The sequence below is a fragment of the Sus scrofa genome, chromosome 2, assembly GCF_054392235.1.
Source record: "Sus scrofa isolate SSC_HxYL_T2T_F1_AM1 chromosome 2, Sscrofa_HxYL_maternal_Yorkshire_Landrace_v2.0, whole genome shotgun sequence".
Classification (NCBI taxonomy): domain Eukaryota; kingdom Metazoa; phylum Chordata; class Mammalia; order Artiodactyla; family Suidae; genus Sus; species Sus scrofa.
In genome coordinates, this window is record NC_139384.1 from 80441286 (window position 1) to 80462528 (window position 21243).

Consider the following 21243-nt stretch of genomic DNA (forward strand, 5'->3'; position numbering starts at 1 on the left):
CTCCTGGTTTACTCCTCTCCTTTCCAGAAGCTAAGACTTTGCTAGGCTGAAGGGGTAGACATTCTGGATTTTTACAAAGAGAGAAAGAGAACTGGGGAGAGCAGTGAGCAGTGAGGACAGGGGCCTCCCTGTCACCCCCTAACGCACAGGGCCTTAGTACTCGGGAGTGAGCACAGAGGCTCCAAAATAAGTCAGAATGTGAAAAAGATGAAAAAAAATGGAATTTTAAAACTATAAATCCAAATAAAAAAATCCCTAACTGTGGAAATGCTGTCTGCTTCCTTTTCAGTTGACAGCAGTGATTGTCACTAAGATCTTCTACTTTTTGTCAAAGATGTCAACCCATGATGCTATAGCCCATGACACCCATGCACCCATCCCTGTCAAGGGCTGAAGTCCATGGTCTGGGAGACCCAGAGCAAGTGAATGATGCCAAGCAAGAGGACCAGTCTCAGCATGAACAGGAACTTCTCTTTCCTGCACTCCAGACTTTTCTGTTGGATGGTGAATTCTGATTTGTCACCTCCTCCCTCAATGATTGTTACTAACATAACTTAAACCATAACATGCCCCCTTGTCAAGGGTGGGGTCCATGTTTTGTGGGGCCTAAATACACAAATACATCAATGCTACAAATTTTAGAAGAGCAATTGACAAGGTGAACCTATCCCCAGAATCTCTGATGTTGCTGTTGATGATAAATACATCAATTTCAGGACAGTTCATAGACTGATATGAGTTATTGATATAACTGCTGTGTGTGTGAAAGACACTCCATATTCTTGGAATTTGTGCTTTTTAAAAACTCTAAAGTATAAAGAAGGAAAAATAAAATAAAATATAAGGAAGAAGGCCAAGTCAAGTTCCTGTGGTGCCTCAACAGTAATGAACTTGACTAGTATCCAAGAGGAAGCAGGTTCGATCACTGGCCTCGCTTAGTAGGTTAAGGATACGGTGTTGCCATGAGCTGTGGTGTAGGTAACAGACGTGTCTTGCATCTGGCATTGCTGTGGCTGTGGTGTAGGCCTGCAGCTACAGCTCTGATTTGACCCCTAGCCTGGGAACTTCCATATGCTGCAAGTGCAGCCCTAAAAAGCTACTATACTAAAAAAAAAAAAAAAAAAAAAAAAAAAAAAAGACCAAGGATGTGGAGAAATACATTAGGACTCTTAACACACCTAAGCCCTGTAATTAAGGAAATACTGGACTGACTCTTCTGTTTATTTATTTATTAATTTATTTTTTCAGGGCTGTACCCATGGCCTATGGAAGTTCCCAGGCCAGGGGTCGAACTGGAACTGCAGCTGCTGGCTTACACCACAGCTCAGGGCAATGCCGGATCCTTAACCCACCCAGCAAGGCCAGGGATAGAAACCCCATCCTCATGGATACTAGTTGGGTTAGTTTCTGCTGAGCCACAACAGTAATTCCAATCCTCTGTTATTCTGCAGTGGTGTTTCAGTGTCCTCCTAATTGCTCTATAGCGCCACCTCAAGAGGGGTTTATCACTGTTTTCTAGACCCTTTGACCTCTGATAAATTTCACCGGCTTTCTTCAGTGTTTTTTTGTTTGTTTGTTTGTTTTTTGCTTTTTGTTTTCTTTCCCTCCCAAATGTCTTGAATTTTCAGTTCGCAGGATGCCTGCGCTATTCTGTCTCTTTGCATCAATTCAGTGTGTGTGTGTGTGTGTGTGTGTTGGGGGGACTTAGGGGTGGGTCTTGCCTCTCCATTTCCTCACGCCGGAGTGCTGAGTGGCGGCCCTGGGGGACAGAGGCACATTTTGGTGTATCTGGGAGTTCCCGTTGTGGCGCAGCAGAAACGAATCGATTTCCATGAGGATGAGAGTTCCATCCCTGGCCTGGCTCAGTGGGTTGGGAAATCCAGCGTTGCTGTGAGCTGTGGCCTAAGTAGCAGATTCGACTAGGATCCACCTTTGCTGTGGCTGTGCCACAGGCCCGCAGCCGTAGCTCCGATTTGACCGCTATCCTGGGAACTTCCATGTGCCGTGGGTGCGGCCCTAAAAAGCAAATAATAAAAAAGTAAAAAAAATAGATGTATCTGGCTAGGAGAGTCAGACTCGGCGAGTAGGAAGGGCAGTATTTTCTCTGATGGCCACCAGGGGGTGCGCGAGGCCGGGACGTGGGCCTCCGTCTTGCTGGGAAGTCGGGGCGGGGCGGGGGCGGGGCTGCCTCGGGGGCGGGGCTGCCTCGGGGACGGGGCTGCCTCGGGGACGGGGCTGCCTCGGGGGCGGGGCTGTCTCTGGGGCTCCAGCCACGTCCAGCGTTAGGTACTCATTTCCCAGTTTCGGCCAGGGCTGCTTACCTTTGGAGCAGGACCCTACGTCCACACCACTCTGCCCCCCCACCTTCCCTGCCCTATATCTGTCCTTCATTTTCCCTCCCTCTTTTGCCGTCCTTCTGTCCTGCTCTTTGCCTCTGTTTTCTCCCCACCTTTGTACTCCTATTTTTGGGCCCTCAGATCCTAGTTCTGAGGCTCCTTATTTCAAATGACCTTTTAGAAAAAGATGTGGAAGGACGCACTCCTAGCATTGATGTGACCCATGGTCCAGGGAGGAGACAGTGACGCCTTCAGAAACATCTTGCTTAGTTTTACATGTTCCAAGGAGCAGGCAATTTGACAAACATTCATTCAGTTAATTCAAGTGGAAAGTATTTTCTTTCTTTAGTTGGGCCTTGGGAGTTACCGAAGATCATGAAAACCCTGAGCCCTCCAGGACCTGGCCACAGACAAGCTGCACGGAGGAGCACAGGCTTGGACCTAGATGGGGTGGAGAGAGAGAGACAGTAGGGGCTAGTGGCTGCAAGGAACTGGGCCTGGGAGCCATCAGAGCCTACAAGTACATTTTTTTGCTGTGAGATGCCCTCTGTGTCTGTGTTATCAAGAAAGGCCTAGTGATCAATGACACATGGGCTCAAGGACAGTATCTTCACTAGCTGTGGATGAGCAGACCTTGGATGGAGAAAGTACAGGCTCTCAGGTACACAGGGGTCTGAGTTCTTACCTTTGTATCACTCTGGGAACTCCAAAGCCCAGCCTTGGCTCTGCTGCCTGTGTGGCTGTGGGCAGTTACCTTGGCCTCTCTGAGCTCTGTGAAGAGGATGAACTCAGTGAGCTAAGGTGTAGGGAGGGACTTGGGGAACCTGAAGGCTTGCAGCTAGATTCCTGCTTTGTGGAACCTCTTTGTTCATTCCACAGAGGTTTCTTGAGCACCACTGTGTATCAGGCTTTGGGAACATAGCCATGGGTAGGAGAACCCAGGCCCCTGTCCACTAGGAGGTTCCAGTCTAGTGGGGGCATTAGCTACATAGTTGGTCAGTGCTGAGCACTATGCCCACAGGGCCTGGGTAGCATCAAAGGGGTACCAGGGTGGCACACCATGTCTCTTCTCCATCCTTGGTGTGACCCATTTGGAGAATGAGGAACCAGCAGGGTGCAGTTTGGGGCACCTACTTCCCTAGCACTAGGATCCTTGCTCTGGCATCTGATTGTGATGTGATAAAGGCTGATGACTGAAGAGAGGCAGCTGCTAGACCCCCTTCCATGCAGAGAAAGAGGCAATCAGGAAAGAGAGGGGGCAGAGCAGGTCAGCTTTGGTGCCCCCAAACCTCTACCATCTTGGAAAACATAGCCCAGAGGTTTAGGAAGATGCTGACTTAAATGGTCAGAGCACACCAGTCTGGCCGACATGGCTGAAGTACACACTACGTATTATTCCTTGAAGAAACTGTTATCTTTCTTCAATGGCATCATGGCTGTAAGTATGTCACAATCCGGTCCCTGGGGGCTTTGCAGCCCTTCCTCCACAGCTGGCTCCTTCAAAGACAGAAATAAGTTGATCTAATTCACTGGCATCCAGATCTGTGGTCCCTAGGGAACCAGGAGGGATGTAGGGCAGACTGACGAGGAGCAGGACGCTCTGGGACCAGGCGTCGCCTCCAACGACCCAGAGCTGCTGAAATCAGGCAGAGGAGTCCTTTATTTCTCTGCCTTCTCTGGGTCCTTTACCTTTTTTTTTTTTCCCTTTGCTTTTTAGGGCCTCATCTGCTGCATATGGAGGTTCCCAGGCTAGGGGTCAAATCAGAGCTACAGCTGACGGCCTACGCCATAGCCACAGCAACGCAGGATCTGAGCCACATCTGTGACTTACACAACAGCTCACGGCAATGCCAGAACCTTAACTCACTGAGGGAGGCCAGGGATCAAACCCAAAACCTCATAGTTCCTACTCAGATTCATTTGCGCTGCGCCAAGACGGGAACTCTGGTTCTTTACTTTTTTAAATTTTGTTTTGCATTTTTTCAGGGCCATACCTGCAGCATATGGAGGTCCTCAGGCTAGGGGGGTGGGGATTGCAGAGCCCACAGGGAGAAGAGCCCTGGCGGGATGAGGGATCATGGGATGAGGGGTTCTGGGCAGGAGGTGGAGAGAACGGAGCCTGCCTGGCAGCTGCCAGCCTACACCACAGCCATGGCAATGCCAGATCCGAGCTGTGTCTGTGACTGACGCCACAGCTCACGGCAATGCCAGATCCTTAACCCACTGAGCAAGGCCAGGGATTGAACCTGCATCCTCATGGATACTAGTCCTATCCTTAACCTACTGAGCCACCACAGGAACTCTCTGTCCTTTACATTTTTTCAAACCATTTTTTTCTTACTGTAAAAGTAACCCAAGGAGTTCCCTGGTGGCTCATTGGGTTAAGGACCTGGCATTGCTGAGGTTGTAGCACAGGCTGCAGCTGCAGCTTGGGTTTGACCCCTGGCCCGGGAACTTCCACTTGCAGCAGATGCAGCCCCCCACCTCAAAAAAAGTAATCTGAAATATTCACTGTTAAAGAAGTAGTTGCTTTCTTTTTTGTTTATTTTCCTTAACCCACTTATTGAGTCCAGGAATAGAACCAGCATCCTCATGGATACTAGTCAGGTTCTTAACCCACTGGGCCACAACGGGAACTCCAGAAGTCATTGTTTTTAATAGTAAAACAGTATGAGTAAAGGCTGCCAGGAAAGAGAAGAAAATTAAAAATCACTCCTCCTCGGAGTTCCCGTCATGGCTCAGTGATTAACGAATCCTACTAGGAACCATGAGGTTGCAGGTTCGATCCCTGGCATTACTTAGTGGGTTAAGAATCTGGCATTGCCTTGAGCTGTGGTGTAGGTCGCAGATGTGGCTCAGATCCAGAGTTGCTGTGGCTCTGGTGTAGGTTGGTGGCTACAACTCCGATTAGACCCCTAGCCTGGGAACCTCCACATGCTGCGGTGCAGCCCTAGAAATGACCCAAAAAAAAAAAAAAATCACTCCTCCTCTCCTTACCTGTGATGTACATTTTGATGGGAGTTAAACAAGATAATGCATTTAAAAGGCTTATGCCCATCATGGGAATGTGGCTCAATAAGTATCATTATATCCTTCTAGACTTTTGTCTGTACCTTTTAAAAGCAGCAAAACAAACATGGGGTTTTGTTTTGCTGCTTTTTTCCCTTTTAAAGAAATTGTTTTTCCTCTTTTCAACTTGACTATTTTTTAGAGCAGTTTTAGGTTCACAGCAAAATTGAGCAGAAGGCACAGAGATTTCCTGTATAAACCCTGCCCCCGCACACACAGCCTCCCCCATTATCGACATTCCCCAGCAGAGTACATTTGGTATAATGAAGCTACATTGATATCATTATCACCCAAAGTCCGTATTTTATCTTTTTTTTTCTTTTGTGGCCAACCCACGGCATATGGAGTTCCTGGGCCAGGGATCAGATCCGAGCCACAGTGTCAACCCAAGCCACAGCTGCGGCAATGCCAGGTCCTTAACCCACTGTACCAGGCCTGGGGGTCGAACCTGCATCCCAGTGCTCTCAAGACTGCCAATCCTGTTGCACCACAGCAGGAAATCCCCAAAGTTCATACTTTATATTAAGGTTCACTCTTGGTGTTGCCTATTCCATGGCTTTTGACAAATGTATCCACACCATTTCAGCATCAAATGAATAGTTTCACTTCCCTAAAAATCCTCTGTGCTCCACCCAACACTCCCCCCTACTCCCGGCAAACACTGACCTTTCCTCTGTCTCCATAGTTTTGTCTTTTCCAGGATGTCATATATGCGGGATCATAAACCATGCAGCCTTTAGATTGGCTGCTTCCACTCAGCAATGTGCCAATTAATTTTCCTCTACATCTTTTTTTTTTTTTCTTTTTACAGCCACACCTGTGGCATATAGAAGTTCCTGGACTAGGCGTTGAATCAGAGCTGTAGCCACCAGCCTATGCCAGGTCCTCAACTCACTGAATAAAGCAGGGATCAAACTCACATCCTCACAGACACTATGTTGGGTTCTTAACCTGCTGAGCCTCAATGGGAACTCCCTCCTCTATGTCTTTTCGTAGTTTGATAGCTCATTCCCTTTTTTTTTTTTTTTTTTTGGTCTTTTTTAGAGCCACACCTGCTGCATGTGGAAGTTCCCGGGCTAGGGGTTGAATCAGCTGCAGCTGCCGGCTTACCCCGCAGCTACAGCAATTTGGGGATCCGAGCCACATCTGTGACCTATACTGCAGCTCGTGGCAACGCCAGATTCTTAATTGACTGAGCGAGGCCAGGGATCATACCTGAATCCTCAAGGATAATAGTCGGATTCGCTACCACTGAGCCACAATGGGAACTCGACTCAATCTTTTTAGTGCCACTGTTCCATTGTTTGGATGTATCACAATTTATCTATCAAGTCACATGCCGAAGGCCATCTTGGTTTCGTCCAAATTTTGGCAATGATGGATAAAGCTGTTAAAAGCATCCATGTACAGGTTTTCATGTGAACATAAGTTTTCAACTCTGTTAGATAAAAGCCAACAACCATGCTTGATGACAATCTACTTTTTTTAAAATTTTAGGCCTTAACATCTTTACGAATCAATAAACATTCTCCTATAACAGGGGTCAGCAAAGTGCAGTCTTGAAGATTGATAGATAGATGAATGATAGGTAGATAACATTTATTTGCAAATAAAATAAATTCATTTATGGATTGTGCATGGCTGCTTACACTAGCTGAGTCATTTCAACTGGAGACTAAAAGGCCTGCAATGCTCACAATATTAGGGACTTTTCCAAAAAAATTTGCCACTCCCTCTCCCAAAGCATTATTTTAAAATACATGGAGTTCCTACTGTGGCTCAGTGGTTAAAGAATCCGACTAGGAACCATGAGGATGTGGGTTCAATCCCTGGCCTTGCTCAGTGGGTTAAGGATCCGGCGTTGCCGTGAGCTGTGGTGTAGGTCGCAGACGTGGCTCGGATCCCTCGTTGCTGTGGCTGTGGTGTAGGCCAGAGGCTACCGCTCTGATTGGACCCCTAGCCTGGGAACCTCCATATGCCTCGGGTCAGCCCTGGAAAAGACAAAAAGTTAAAAAAAAAAAAAAAAGTTAAAATATGTGTCTAGGTTTCTATTGCATGGCTGTAGCATGATTTACCTATTCAATTTGTATTATTGATTGCTTCAATTACTTCTTTTTTTTTTTTTTGTCTTTTGTTTTTTTAGGGCCGAACCCACAGCGTATGGAGGTTCCCAGGCTAGAGGTCTAATCGGAGCTACAGATGCTGATCTAACCATAGCCACAGGAATGCGGGATCCAAGCCACATCTGCAACCTACACCAAAGCTTACGGCAATGCCAGATCCTTAACCCACTGAGTGAATTCAAGGATCGAACCTGAAACCTCATGATTACTATTTGGGTTAGTTAACCACTGAGCCATGACAGGAACTCCAGTTTCCAATACTTTGTCCTTAATGAGCATCCCTGCACATCCTGGTTCTGAGGTACTATTTTCGGAGTATGAAATATGAGACTATTTCCCTAGATTGAATGTCTAGAAATGGAATTTCTAGGTAAAATGTTTTACTATAAAAAACTTTGAAGTTTTAAATATAAATTGTAAAATGACACCCCTCCCCCCAAAAAAGGCTATTGCCTGGCAGCAATGTATGAGAATGTTTCTCCACATCCTCACCAACTTTGGGTATTAACATTTTAAAAAATTATTTTGCTGATTTTATTGGCCTTTGTTCCTGGAGAGAGTTCTATTTGTATACACCTAACAGATAGCTTTTCCTTGTCTGTTTTCTGTTCTGAAGCTCTCTGGCATGATCCTCATCAGTCTGGGCATCTATGTCAATTTCAGAGGCGCTGTCCTGACCAGAGTCCTTGGGCTGTCCTCGGCATACCTGCTTCAGGTTGGCTATCTGTGCCTGGGAATGGGCTGCATCACATTGCTGCTTGGCTTTGCTGGGTGGCATGGGGCAATCAAAGAAAACAGAAGCACTCTCTTGTTTGTAAGTTGGATCTGAACACAGATCCCAAAACTCCCCCATAATGTCTGAATCCTTCCTTGCACGTGTTGCAAACTCCTTTGATTGATGTTTCCTGTTTTATAGTGTTTATGATGTTTTATTTGATGGCATCAGACTCACTCCTTTATGATGTGTCTCATTTAGAACTCCTCTTCGGAGTTCCCCATTGTGGATCAGCAGGTTAAGAACCCATGAGGATTCAGGTTCGATCCCTGGCCTTGCTCAGTGGGTCATGGATCTGGCATTGCCGCAAGCTTCGGCCTAGGATGGAGATGCAGATCTGATCTGGGCTTGCTGTGGCTGTGGCATAGGCTGGCAGCTGCAGCTCCGATTCGACCCCTCGTCTGGTAACTTCCATGTGCCACACGTGTGGCCCTAGCCAAACAAACAAAGCAAAAACAAACCAAAAAAACCTCCCGCAACTTCAATTCCTCCAGCAATTTTAATTTGGGGTTTACCCCAACAACAAAGCACCCACCCTCAATGTCCTCCTCACTCAATTTCCGTTTCCAACATCTCATGTTTTCTTTCTTTCCATTCTTTCTTTTTTAATGGGGCACACCTGCAGGGTTTAGAAATTCCCAGGCTAGGGATCAAATCGGAGCTGCAGCTGCCAGCCTACACACCACAGCAATGTGGGATCTAAGCCACAGCTCACGGCAACGCTGGATCCTTAACCCACTGGGCGAGGCCAGGGATCGAACCCACGGCTTTGTTGTGGCTCGTCAGGTTCGCTAACCGCTGAGCCATGGGCCCTGCGAGGTGAGATCCTTTTGATGGTGTTGGGAGCCAAGAACTGTGTCTTGCGCTTACTCAGGTGCTCACGGCCGCCCTCTAGCGGTCGTGGAGGAACAGAGCTTGGGGCGACCAGGCTGGAGAGACTGCTGGTCCAGGTGGGAGATGGAGAGGGCTGGACCCGGTGGGGCCGGGGAGGGGGTGAGAAGTGGACAGATTCGGCATAGATTCTGCAGACGAAGTCAATAGGACTTGCCAACGCCTGGATATCTGTCCTCTTGACACCTCAGTCACCCAGAGGTTGGGAAATTTTAATAGGAATATGAATCCTCACCATCTGATACAGAAGCCACTTTTCTAGGATCTCACAACTGCCCCCATGTTTGTCCCTGTGGCCTGTGGGGACCCCTGGCGTGTACCCACTGTGCTTTCCTGCCTCTCTGTGTCAAGGCCAGATAAGCCCAGCCATCGACAAGTCTGGCGACCCAAAGCCTAAATTATCAATGATTTTAATAATGATAATATTAATAGACACAGATGGAAAGAGATGAAAGGGGAGCCAGGAGCTGATCTTTCTTTGACACCCCCTCCAAGTCTGGCTTCTAGAAGCTCCACTTGGGCTGGTCCCACCCCCACATTGTACAGATGGGAAAACTGAGGCCTAGCAAAAGAAGCCAGCTTCTCCCTGATGGGAAACTTGAAGAGCTCCACTTTGCTTACAGTATTTCCCACAGTTTCCCATCGTGCATGTGAATTTTATGGGGAACATGAGGCAACGTATGTTGATATTTTCCCCCTGGCACCCACCGACCTGACATCTGGCATCTCTGCTCCAGCCCTGCCCCCCCCACCCCAGTTTGCATGTTTGAAGTTTCTTGGCCCAGCCTCTCTTCCTCCCTCCTGCGTCTGTTCCATCCCCACACTGTGCCTCCACTGGCCCCAGCTGTTTGCACATACAGCCAGAGGTCCCCTGTCAGAGCTCCCGGACTCCCAGAAAAGTGCTGGGCACGAAATGGGGCTTCAGCTAGCAGCTCTTAAGAATACCCACTGCCAGCATCCTGGGCAACATTCAGGAAAGTGACACATGGAAGAAATAAAATACCTCTACCCCCCACCCCGCCCCGACCAGACGTGGGGTCTTTCAAACTGGAGAGGCCACGGTGGCTTGGGGGTGGGATGGAAGGACTCCAGAGTCCTCTCCACTGCCCTCCCTGCCCCCCTCCCCGTGTCTTCTAGTGTTTCTTGTTCATGGTCATCATTTTCATCGTGGAAATCACGGTCGCTACAGTGGTCCTTGCCTTCTTCTCTATTGTAAGTACAGGGAAGATTCACTTTGCATGAGAAATAAACAGCATCGGTAGAGGCCCTGCCCCTCCCCCAGGCACCCACGTTTGGCGCCTTACCGGAATCCGGTGATGGAGGGAGACTTGGCCCCCCAAAGATGAGGTGAAAAGCCTCAGCCATCTTCTCAAAGGCTCTCCTCTAGACTTGCTGAGTTAATCTGACCATCTCTCCCGCATTTGGGGTGAGGCTGAGGACAATTTGTAAAAGCTGCTGGGGTTTTGAAAGGTGTTCAAAATAGAGGGCAATTTAGCAAAATCCGTTAAAATGACAAAGCAGGGACACTTTGACCAACTGTCTGGTCTCTAGGCATTTTCCAAGGAGCTGCCTGTTTGCGCGCAGGGTGACACGCATACCAGGGTGTGCAAAAGATCGCTGAGGGCATAGTGAGCATGGGGGGAGGGGCTTAATTTGTAATAATCCACACAAGTGATCCCTATGTAGCTGTAAAGAAAGAGGCTCTAGAAGTTCCCCTGGTGGCTCAGTAGTAACAGACTCTACTGGTATCCATGAGGAGGCGTGTTCCATCCCTGGCCTCGCTCAGTGGGTTAAGGATCTGGTGTTGCCCACAGCTGTGGTGTAGGTTGCAGACGAGGCTCGGATCCCGCGTTGCTGTGGCTCTGGTGTAGGCCTGCAGCTGCAGCTCCGATTTGACCCCTAGCCTGGGAACTTCCATATGCTGAGGGGTATGGCCCTAGGGGAAAAAAAAAAAAAAAGGAGGCTCTATATGCAGGAGATGGCATATTCTCCAGGATGTAGTGCTGTTCTGGTTTGCGTCCCCCAGAGGCCCACCCTGAGACAAGAATTTGAAGGCTCTATGTTTACTTGAGAGGTAATTCCAAGAAGTACCTGTAGGGGACAGGGGCAGTGAGGCAAGAAAAGGAATGTGGCCTATAAAACTGGAGACAACTGGGCTCAGTCCTGCCGGGGAACTCTGGGACTCAGCGAAGAGCTGCAGTATTGATCCACCGGCTCCCTAGAGTCATTGCTTGAGGGCTGCTCTCAGGGCGCATGCGCGCTGAGTGGCCGCAGGGAGAACTCGCGTTGCCCGCAGCGGCTTCCCAGGTGCGGAAATGACAGAAGCCACCGGGATTGGAGCAGGGCACCGAGAGCCACCGATGTGCTTGTTGCAATCAGCCGGATGCCCGAACAATGAGAGTAGAATAAAGCAGGGAGAACAGTGATGAGAATATACTTTGCTTTGACACACATAGCATATCCCTTTTGGGACCCTGGAAACAGTAACAGTCGTGGCGGTGGTGGAGTGGGAGTAACTTGTCTGCTGGAAGAAAAAGATGGGAGGGAGACTTTTCTCGGTCTACCCTTCTGTGCTTTGTGAATTTTGAACCATGTGACTATTTCACCTCTTTGGGGATTTTTTTTTTTTTAATTTAGACCTCTATTTAAAAAATAGAAAATTAAAGTTGCCCCTTTTGAGCAGAGAGAGCTTCAGTCGCTAAATTTGATATTCAAGTCTCTAATCGAGTTGCAGCCAAATCCGGGGCGTAGCAGGTGTGTGGGCGATTCAAAAGAGCAGATGATTCAAATTCATTTGTCAGGACGGGTACAGCCAGATGCGCGGGGCTCGAGACCCACGCTCTTCCCTGTGTCCCTTTCTCTCGGGGGCGATGGGAGCTTGAGTTCATCCTTCTCCAGCGCAGACCCACGGCTGGGGGAGGGGCCACGTAGGGAGCAGAAGGGAAGCGCCCATCTCCCCCCTGAGTCTCACTTCACCAAAGGCGACCCTCTCTGGTTCTGTGCTCACCGCTTCCTGTTTCATCTTTGAGGTTCAAGAAGTATCCTTGGAGCACAACTTTGCGACTCTGAGGAAGAATTACAGAGGTTACAACGAGCCAGATGACTATTCCATGGAATGGAATTTGGTCATGGAGAAGGTGAAATTCACTTTTTTTTTTTTTTTTTTTTGTATTTTTAAAGGCTGCAACCATGGCATATGGAAGTTCCCAGGCCAGGGGTCAAATCAGAGCTACAGCTGCCAGCCTATGCCACAGCCACAGCAATGCAGGATCTGAGCCATGTCTGAGACCTACACCACAGCCCCCCAGATCCTTAACCCACTGAGTGAGGCCAAGGATTAAACCCAAGTCCTCATGGATACTAGTTGGATTCATTTCCCCTGAGCCACAGCTGAAACTCCTATGGTTTGTTGTTTTGTTTTGTTTTTAAATGGTGGTAAAATATATATAAGCATAAATTTACCATCTCAACCATTTTTAAGTGTCCAGTTTGGTGACATTAGCCTATTCACATGATTGTACAACCATCATCACCCTCCATCTCCAGAACTCTGTCTCCATTAAATATTCAGACTCCTTTCCCCCTCCCCCATCTCCTGGGACCCACCCTCCTACATTCTACCATTTTCTAAAAATTTGACTCCTCTAGGAACCTCATATAAGTGGAACCATAGAATGTTTGTCTTTTTGTGCCTGGCTTATTTCACTTAGCAAAATGCCCTGAAGATTCACCCATGTTGTAACAGGTGTCAGAATTTCCTTTTTTTGGCGGGGGCGGAGCGGGGGCCGCATGGCATGTGAAATTTCCCAGGACCAGAGACTGAACCTACGCCACAGCAGTGACCCAAGCCACTGTAGTAACACCACCAGATCCTTAACCCACTGTGTGCCACAGAAGAACTCTGAATCTATTTCTTTTCTTTTCTTTTGTCTTTTTGTCTTTTTTAGGGCTACACCTGCGGCATATGGATGTTCCCAGGCTAGGGGTATAATAAGAGCTGTAGCCGCCGGCCTACACCACAGCCACAGCAACACCAGATCCAAGCTGAGCCTGGGACCTACACCACAGGTCATGGCAATGCTGGATCCTTAACCCACTGAGTGAGGCCAGGAATCAAACCCTCAACCTCATGGTTCCTAGTCAGATTCGTTAACCACTGAGCCACTATGGGAACTCCTGAATCTATTTCTTTTTAGGGCCGAATAATATTCCATTGTATGGATGGGCCACATTTTATTTATCTATTTCTCTATCAATGGACACTCAGGTTGCTTCCATCTTTTAGCTATTGTGAATAATGCTGCTGTGAACCTGGGTGTACAAATATCTCTTAGACTCCCAGTTTTCAGTTCATTTAGGTATATACCCAAATGGAACTGCTGGATCATCTGATAATTCTACATTTAATTTTTTGAGGAATTTCCACGGTCTTTTCCACTGCAGCTATACCATTTTACATTCCCATCAGCAATGAATGCTCAAGGGTTCCAGTTTTTCCACATCCTTGCTAACACTTGTTATTTTCTGTTTTTTTGTTTGTTTGTTTGTTTAGTTTCTTTGGCCATGCTTGTGGCATGTGGAAATTCTTAGGCCAGGGATCAAACCCAAGCCACAGAAGCAACCTTGGCCGCTGTAGTGAAAATGTCAGATACTTAGGAGTTCCCGTCGTGGCTCAGTGGTTAACGAATCCGACTAGGAACCATGAGGTTGTGGGTTCGATCCCTGGCCTTGCTCAGTGGGTTAAGGATCCGGCGTTGCCGTGAGCTGTGGTGTAGGTCGCAGACGAGGCTTGGATCCCGAGTTGCTGTGGCTCTGGCGTAGGCTGGCGGCTACGGCTCTGATTAGATCCCTAGCCTGGGAACCTCCATATGCCACAGGAGCGGCCCTAGAAATGGCAAAAAGACAAAAAAAAAAAAAAAAAAAAGTCAGATACTTAACCTACTGCGCCACAAGGACACTCCTGTTTTTGTGGGGTTTTTTTGGTTTTTGTTTTTTGTTTTTTTTGTCTTTTTGCCTTTTCTAGGGCCGCTCCTTTGGCATATGGAGGTTCCCAGGCTAGGGGTCTAATCAGAGCCGTAGCCGCCAGCCTACACCACAGCCACAGCAATTCAGGATCCAAGCCGCATCTGCAACCTACACCACAGCTCACGGCAACGCCGGATCCTTAACCCACTGAGCAAGGCCAGGGATCAAACCCGCAACCTCATGCTTCCTAGTCGGATTCGTTAACCACTGCACCATGATGGGAACTCCTGTTTTTGTGTTTTGATAGTGCCATCCTTATGGGTGTGAAGTGGTGAGACTTATATCTTGAGTCTTGGTGTTTTTAAGGAGCAGGACTGCCACCATTTGTCATCTAAGCTCTCAAGGCAGGTGGTTGAGAAGGGTCTCTGAGGCAAGTGTGTGGAATGGAAAAAGCCTATGCCTGTTTCTAGGAGTGTTTTCCATCTGAGTCTGGGGCCCAAGAACTGCTATGTGGTCAAGTTCAGGCTTGGGAGGGACCACATGATGGGTAGGGGACTTGCCTTTATCCCTCTTTTGGTTTCTGAAGCCTGAGATGGTAGAAAATATCTATCTTTCATTCATTTGTGGAAGGGTTAGTCCTTCCACAAATCTTTTTTTCTCTTTCTCTCTTTTATTTTTAGGGTCACACCTATGGCATATGGAAGTTCCCAGGCTAGGGGTCTCATTGGAGCTGCAGCTGCTGACCTCCACCACAGCCTCAGCAACACAGGATCTGAGCCACATCTGCAACCCACACCACAGCTTGTGGCAATGCTGGATCCTTAACCCACTGAGTGAGGCCAGGGATCGAACCCTCATCCTCATGGATACTAGTCAGACTCTTAACCTGCTAAGCCACAATGGGAACTCCTTTCCACCAATCTTTATTGAACACCTACTCTGTGCTGGACACTGTTCAGGAGTCTGAGGACAAAGCAGGCCACAAAAGAAAAATTCTTGCCCTGTGTTACTGACATTTGAGGGGAGGAGGAGAAGAAACAGCTAAGTAAATATTGGTGGCCGGGTAGAAAGTACTATGAAGAAAAGCAAGGCAGGGAAAGAGCAGAGAGGGGATTTCATTTACTCATAGAAACTATTTGTCACCTATTTTCAGCACATTTTAGTGGGATGGGCTGTCCTAGCCCTTTTGTAGTTAGTTGAAGATTATGTGATGAGTTCTGGCTAATGAGCTGTGAGGAGAAGTGATATGAGTCATTTCTGAGCCAAATTATTTAATCGCCAATGCAGGGCCCTCTGGACCTTTGCTTCCTTCTACCACAGTAGTGAAATCATCTGGATGGTGGTTGCTTCACCAGCCTGAGTCCCCGAGAAACTTCTCTTCTTTTTTTTTTTTTTTCCTTTTAGGGTCGCACCCGCGGCATATGGAGGTTTCCAGGCTAGGGGTCCAATCGGAGCTGTAGCTGCCAGCCTACACCAGAGCCATAGCAACATGGGATCCAAGCCGCATCTACACCTACACCACAGCTCATGGCAACGCCGGATCCTTAACCCACTGAGTGAGGCCAGGGATCGAACCTCATGGTTCTTAGTCGGATTCGTTAACCACTGAGCCACGATGGGAACTCCCGAGAGACTTTAATAAATGGAGTTCCCGGAGTTCCCATGGTGGCGCAGTGGTTAACGAATCTGTGACATGGTGACAGTGATTTCTATTGCTTTTATTATTTTGATATTTGAAAGGGAGTCTTCAAGTGCTTATTCTCCCCTCGGCAGCTAAAGCGCTGTGGAGTGAAGAACTACACAGATTTTTCCGGTTCCTCCTTTGAAAGGACGACTGGCCACACCTACCCCAGGGGCTGCTGTAAGTCCATCGGGACCATGGCCTGTGATGGGCGCAATGTGTCCACAAATGTCATCCACCAGGAGGTACCTTGGCATTTCTTTTTCCTTTTAAGGGCCGCACCCATGGCATAGGGAAGTTCCCAGGCTAGGGGTCAAATCAGAGCAGCAGCTGCTGACCTATGCCACAGCCACAGCAGCATGGGATCCAATCTGCATCTGTGACCTATGCCACACCTTGCGGCCATGCCAGATCCTTAACCCCCTGAACAAGGCCAGGGATCAAACCTGAGTCCTTATGGATACTAGTCGGGTTCTTAACCCACTGAGCCACACAGGGAACTCTTAAGTTGGAATTTTGATGGGTGCCACCTAGGTAGACTCCAAGGGCCAGTGACTTGAATAAAGATTGCGTTTTCGCGGGAACCCCCGTAATGACCAAAATTTCAACTCCTTTCGTCCACACAGCCTAGGGTTACCATCCCCATTTCACAGATGGGGAGACTGAGGCTCGGGGAGAGGAGAGGGGGCAGTTCAAGGTCATGTGGCTTCAGTAAAGCTGGGATGTGGATCCGAGTTGACCTGTGTCTGTTGCTTGGGCCACCCTGCCTACCTCACAGAGAAATTAAGCAGCAGCAGTAGTGATGGAAAATGATCGTTCTTTTTTTTTTTTTTTTTTTGTCTTTTTGCTATTTCTTGGGCCGCTCCCGCGGCATATGGAGTTTCCCAGGCTAGGGGTCCAATCGGAGCTGTAGCCATCGGCCTACGCCAGAGCCACAGCAACGCGGGATCCGAGCCGCGTCTGCAACCTACACCACAGCTCACGGCAACGCCGGATCGTTAACCCACTGAGCAAGGGCAGGGACCGAACCCGCAACCTCATGGCTCCTAGTCGGATTCGTTAACCACTGCGCCATGACGGGAACTCCAAAATGATCGTTCTGATGATAGTGACACATAGTGATGTCACATGACTGAGCACTCTCTCTGTGAATTCAGTCCCTATTGCACCCCTCGAGGGGAGCACTTCCTTCCTTTCTCCCTAAAGGAGACTGAGGCACAGAGAGGTTCATGAAGCCAGGGAGTGGGGACTGGGCTTCAAACCCCAGCCCTACCTTCCCCACCCCTAACTTCTGCTGTAGGCAAATGAACACAAGGGTCTTCCCTGAGGGAAGAAATAAGAGTCATTCTTAATTCATCCTGAATTTTTTCTTTTTTGTCTTTTGTAGGGCTGCACCTGTGGCATATGGAGGTTCCCAGGCTAGGGTCTAATCAGAGCTGTTGCCTCAGGCCTACACCACAGCCACAGCAATGAGGGATCCGAGCTTCATCTGCAACCTACACCACAGCTCAGGGCAATGCCGGATCCTTAACCCACTGAGCAAGCCCAGGGATCGAATCCGCAGCCTCATGGTTCCTAGTCAGTTTCATTAACCACTGAGCCACCACGGGAACTCCCCATCCTGAATGTTTCCTGCTGGGTGCCAGACCCCAGGACGATTGGCCAGAGTGAGAGGCCAGGGCCTCAGAGACAGGCATGAGCCACACACCGGCCTACTGTGCCTTGCACGGGCTGCATGCCACCTTCTGTCCTCCTCTCCTCCCACTCACCCACTCAATCCTTCTACTCCAGCCACACTGGTCTCTCACTGCTACACAAATATGCCAGACCCATGGTTGTCTCAGGGCCTTTGCACAGGCTGCTCCTTTTGCCTGGAATGCTCTTCCCCTAAATGTTTTCCTACCTCACCTCTCTCAAGTCTCTGCATGGTTGTCACTTCCTTAGTGAGGCTGTCCCTGACCTCCTATCCATAAGAGGAGGCCCCCTTCTTCACCACCACACTCCATCTCCTTACCCTGCTTTAGTGCCTGGCCAGCATTTAATCACCACCTCATAATGGGATTTCTGTAGTTGCTTATTGCATTTTTCTAACTCAGCTGTCAGCCCACCAAGGCAGAAAGGTATCTTTTGTACATGTCTGGGTTCCCAGAACCCACTTCAGTGCCCAGCACACAATGGGCAAATGCCTATTGAGTGAGTTCTCACTGTGGCTCAGTGGGTTAAGAATCCCACTATTATCCATGAGAATGCAGGTTCGATCCCTGGCCTCATTCATTGGGTTAAGGATCCGGCGTTGCTATGAGCTGTGGTGTAGGTCACAGACTTGGCTCAGATCCTGTGTTGCTGTGGCTGTGGTGTAGGCCGGCAGCTACAGCTCTGATTCGACCCCTAACCTAGGAATTTCCATATGCCACAGGTATGGCCCTAAAAAGCAAATAATAATGATAGTAAATGCCTATTGAATGCAAGTGGGCACTGAACCCTTTGGGCTCAAGGCAATTCAAGCTTCCAGAAGAAAGGGGAGCATCTCAGTGACAGCAGGAAGGGAAGTGGAGGTCCCATCATCTGCAGTAGCTGGCTGTTCTGCCCCCTCCCTGTATCTGGTCTCTTAATCTCGCTGAACCTCAGTTTTCACCTATAAAACCGAGAAAAGGCTAGTACCCACCTTATGGGGGTTATGGTGAGAAAATACAAGTAAATGGCTGAGAAGGTCCTGGACACACATTAGCCCTTCTGTTCCTATGTAAAAAGCATTCAGAAATAACTAACAGTTCCCTGAATGCTGGCTATGTCAGGCCACTGCTGTGTATTTCTCTTCATGCTCACAAAAATCTTGTGAGGTAGATCCTATTGGGCCCATTTACAGTTGAGGAAACTGAGGCACAGAGAAGTGTAGTGATTTCTCCAAGGTCACACAGCTAGCAGTAACTTGGGACATCTGGTCATACTCTTAATCACCACACTTGTATGTCAGCACAAATGGATACTAGGGAGTAAGTGGTATGTTCTAGAGTGGGGTGAGGGCATGAAGAGGCAAAAGAACATGTTGGAGCTGGCGGACAGTCAGGCAAGAAAGAGCCAAGGTCTTTGTGGCTGTGCCCCTTTCTCCTCCCTGAATCTGAGAGGAGCATTGGTGGCCCAAATGGTGGGGATTTATAGGGATTTGGAATCCATGAATCCCTAACCAGGTTCTTCCGGCTTCAATGTTTGTATCTGCAGGGCTGTTTCCCTAAGCTCCTGAAAATAACCAAGACTCACAGCATCAAACTGAGTGGGGCCTCTCTGGGGGCTGCAGTGGGGCCTCCTGGGACACACCAAGCTCTTTTATTGAACACCAACTGTGTGCCAAGCACTGATCAGGACACTGGGGACACAGCAGTGACAAAAGACAAAAATCCCTGACATGGTGGAGCTGACATTTAATGCAGAGGATGGACGATCATTTCAGTTAAAGATACCTGTTGGGGAGTTCCCTCTGTGGCGCAACAGGATTGGCAGCGTCTCTGGAGCTGTGAGACACAGGTTTGATCCCCTGCTGGGCACAGTGGGTTAAGGATCTGGCGTGGCCACAGCTTCGGCTTAGGTCACAACCATGGCTTGGATCTGACCCCTAGCCTGAGAACTGTATATGTGGCAGGGCTGCCAAAAAAGGAAACAAACAAACAAACAAAAAAGATACCTGCTGGGAGGAGTTCCCTGGTGGCACAGCAGGTTAAGGGGTTCAGGATCTGGCATTGTCACTGCTGTGGCTCTGATTAAGGCTGTGACTAGGGTTTGCTCCCTGGCCTGAGAACTTCCATAGGCAGCGGGCATGGACAAAAACAAACACAAACAAATAAACAAAGGACCTCCGCCTTCTACCCTGAAATTGATTGTGTTAACAAGTCCACCTTATCTCCACCTTGGCCCTGAGGATACTTCTGCTGTTTGTCAAACCCCATTCCGACCTTTTTGGAACCGGATGTTCCCCCTCTCCTGGCATCAAATTTGCTTGGATTCCAGAGATCCTTCAAATTGGTTCAGTGTTTCTTTCTTTCCCCATTTCAGCTGCCAGGAGTTCTTGCCACCGTGCTGCTGTTCATCAAGCTGGGCTGACAGACGTGGGGAGAACAGGACCCCCAGGGCCTGGCTGGCTGCTGGAGCTGTGGTCTCAATTTGCTTCTCTATGGAACTCACTGCTTCTGGAAGGGAGATAGATAATAAAAGATTTGGGAAATCTCCTCTCATCCAGACTCCCTTTTTCTTCATTTTATTTTTCATGCCGGCTGTCAATGATTTTATTTTATTTTATATTTAATTTTTTTATTATTATTTTTTTCTTTCTTGGCCATATCCACCAAAAGCATATGGAAGTCAGGGATCAAATCTGAGCCGCAGCTGTGACCGACCTATGCCACAGCTGCTGCAATGTCAGGTCCTTTACCCACTGTGCCACAGCAGGGGCTCCCTGCTGATTTTAATTCTAAGTACCTGAATGGGATGACATGCTTTCCTTCTCATTAATCTGTCCTGTTTGGGAGTTCCCATTTTGGCACAGGGGAAATGAATCTGATTAGCATCCATGAGGATGCAGGTTCGATCCCTGGCCTCGCTCAGTGGGTGGGGGATCCAACGTTGACATGAGCTGTGGTGTGGGTTGCAGATGCAGCTCAGATACCACATTGCTGTGGTTGTGGTGTAGGCAGGCAGCTGCAACTCCGATTTGACCCCTAGCCTGGGAACCTCCATATGCCACAGGTGTGGCCCTAAAAAGCAAATAAATAAATAAAAAGAAAATAAACTGTACTGCTTTATAAATTATTTTGTGAAAAAATTTAAATGTTCACAAGAAAACAAGTTCCTATTTTGGCTCAGCCAGTTAGGGACCTGACAGGTATCTATATGGATGTGGGTTCTATCCCTGACCTCCCTCAGGGGATTAAGCATCTGGCACTGATGCAAGCTGCAGCATAAGATCACAGATGTGGCTCAGATCTGGCGTTGCTGTGGCTGTGGTGTAGGCCAGTAGCTGCAGCTCTGATTTGACCCCTAGCCTGGGAACTTCCATATGCCGCAGGTGTGGCCCTAAAAAGACAAAAAAAAGAGAGAGAGAGACCCTCTAGCGAGCTCCCTCTCTCTTGCCACCAGTGAGAGAACACCGAAAAAACAGCTATCTATGAGCCAAGAAACCAGTCCTCACCAGACACTGAAGCTGCCTGTGCTTTGATCTTGAACTTCCCAGCCTGCAGAACTATGAGAAATGTCTGTTGTTTATGAACCACTCAGTCTATACTGTTACAGAAGCCCAAATGGACACCCATGATAATTAATAGCCATTCCTTGCCATCACTCAAAACCCGGGCTAGGAAATTCCTGCTGTGGCGCAGTGGGTTAGGAATCCAACTGAAGCATCTCAGGTCTCTG

At 48.4% G+C, this 21243-nt stretch overlaps 2 protein-coding genes across 5 annotated transcripts in view; one reads left to right on the forward strand and one right to left on the reverse strand.

The window, feature by feature from the left end:
• The first annotated feature begins 3531 nt into the window (after window positions 1-3531).
• TSPAN16 (tetraspanin 16) lies at window positions 3532-20066 on the forward strand. Of its 3 annotated transcripts, XM_085012972.1 has the most exons (6): window positions 3565-3774; window positions 8145-8342; window positions 10332-10406; window positions 12224-12331; window positions 15933-16085; window positions 19888-20066. In XM_085012972.1, the coding sequence occupies exons 1-6, from the start codon at window positions 3706-3708 to the stop codon at window positions 19933-19935; spliced, it is 651 nt and encodes a 216-aa protein (XP_084869098.1). In that variant the 5' UTR covers window positions 3565-3705; the 3' UTR covers window positions 19936-20066. The 3 variants fall into 3 exon arrangements, with proteins under 3 accessions (XP_084869099.1, XP_084869098.1, XP_084869100.1); XM_085012973.1 differs by lacking the exon at window positions 15933-16085 and having other exon boundaries at window positions 3532-3774; XM_085012974.1 differs by lacking the exons at window positions 10332-10406; window positions 15933-16085 and having other exon boundaries at window positions 3568-3774; window positions 8145-8243.
• RAB3D (RAB3D, member RAS oncogene family) overlaps window positions 11804-21243 on the reverse strand; it is a 28297-nt gene continuing 18857 nt past the window's right edge. The window contains exons 5-7 of one of the 2 annotated variants that reach the window (XR_014837628.1): window positions 18207-20021; window positions 16808-17290; window positions 15407-15672 (exon numbers count right to left, since the gene is read on the reverse strand). Coding sequence is in view for 1 of the 2 variants with exons in the window: in XM_085012971.1 (XP_084869097.1) it covers window positions 19822-20021 (200 nt within the window). In the remaining variant the exon portion in view is untranslated. Of the gene's footprint in view, window positions 12260-15406; window positions 15673-16807; window positions 17291-18206; window positions 20022-21243 lie in introns of those variants that run through there. The other variant, XM_085012971.1, reaches the window with a different exon arrangement.

Excerpts from the sequence above, each read along its gene's own strand:
- TSPAN16 (XM_085012972.1), top strand. The coding sequence starts at position 3,706 with ATGGCTGAAGTACACACTACGTATTATTCCTTGAAGAAACTGTTATCT. Across the intron at positions 8,343-10,331 it reads ACAGAAGCACTCTCTTGTTT|TGTTTCTTGTTCATGGTCAT; the intron begins GTAAGTTGGATC and ends CGTGTCTTCTAG. Across the intron at positions 10,407-12,223 it reads TCCTTGCCTTCTTCTCTATT|GTTCAAGAAGTATCCTTGGA; the intron begins GTAAGTACAGGG and ends TTCATCTTTGAG.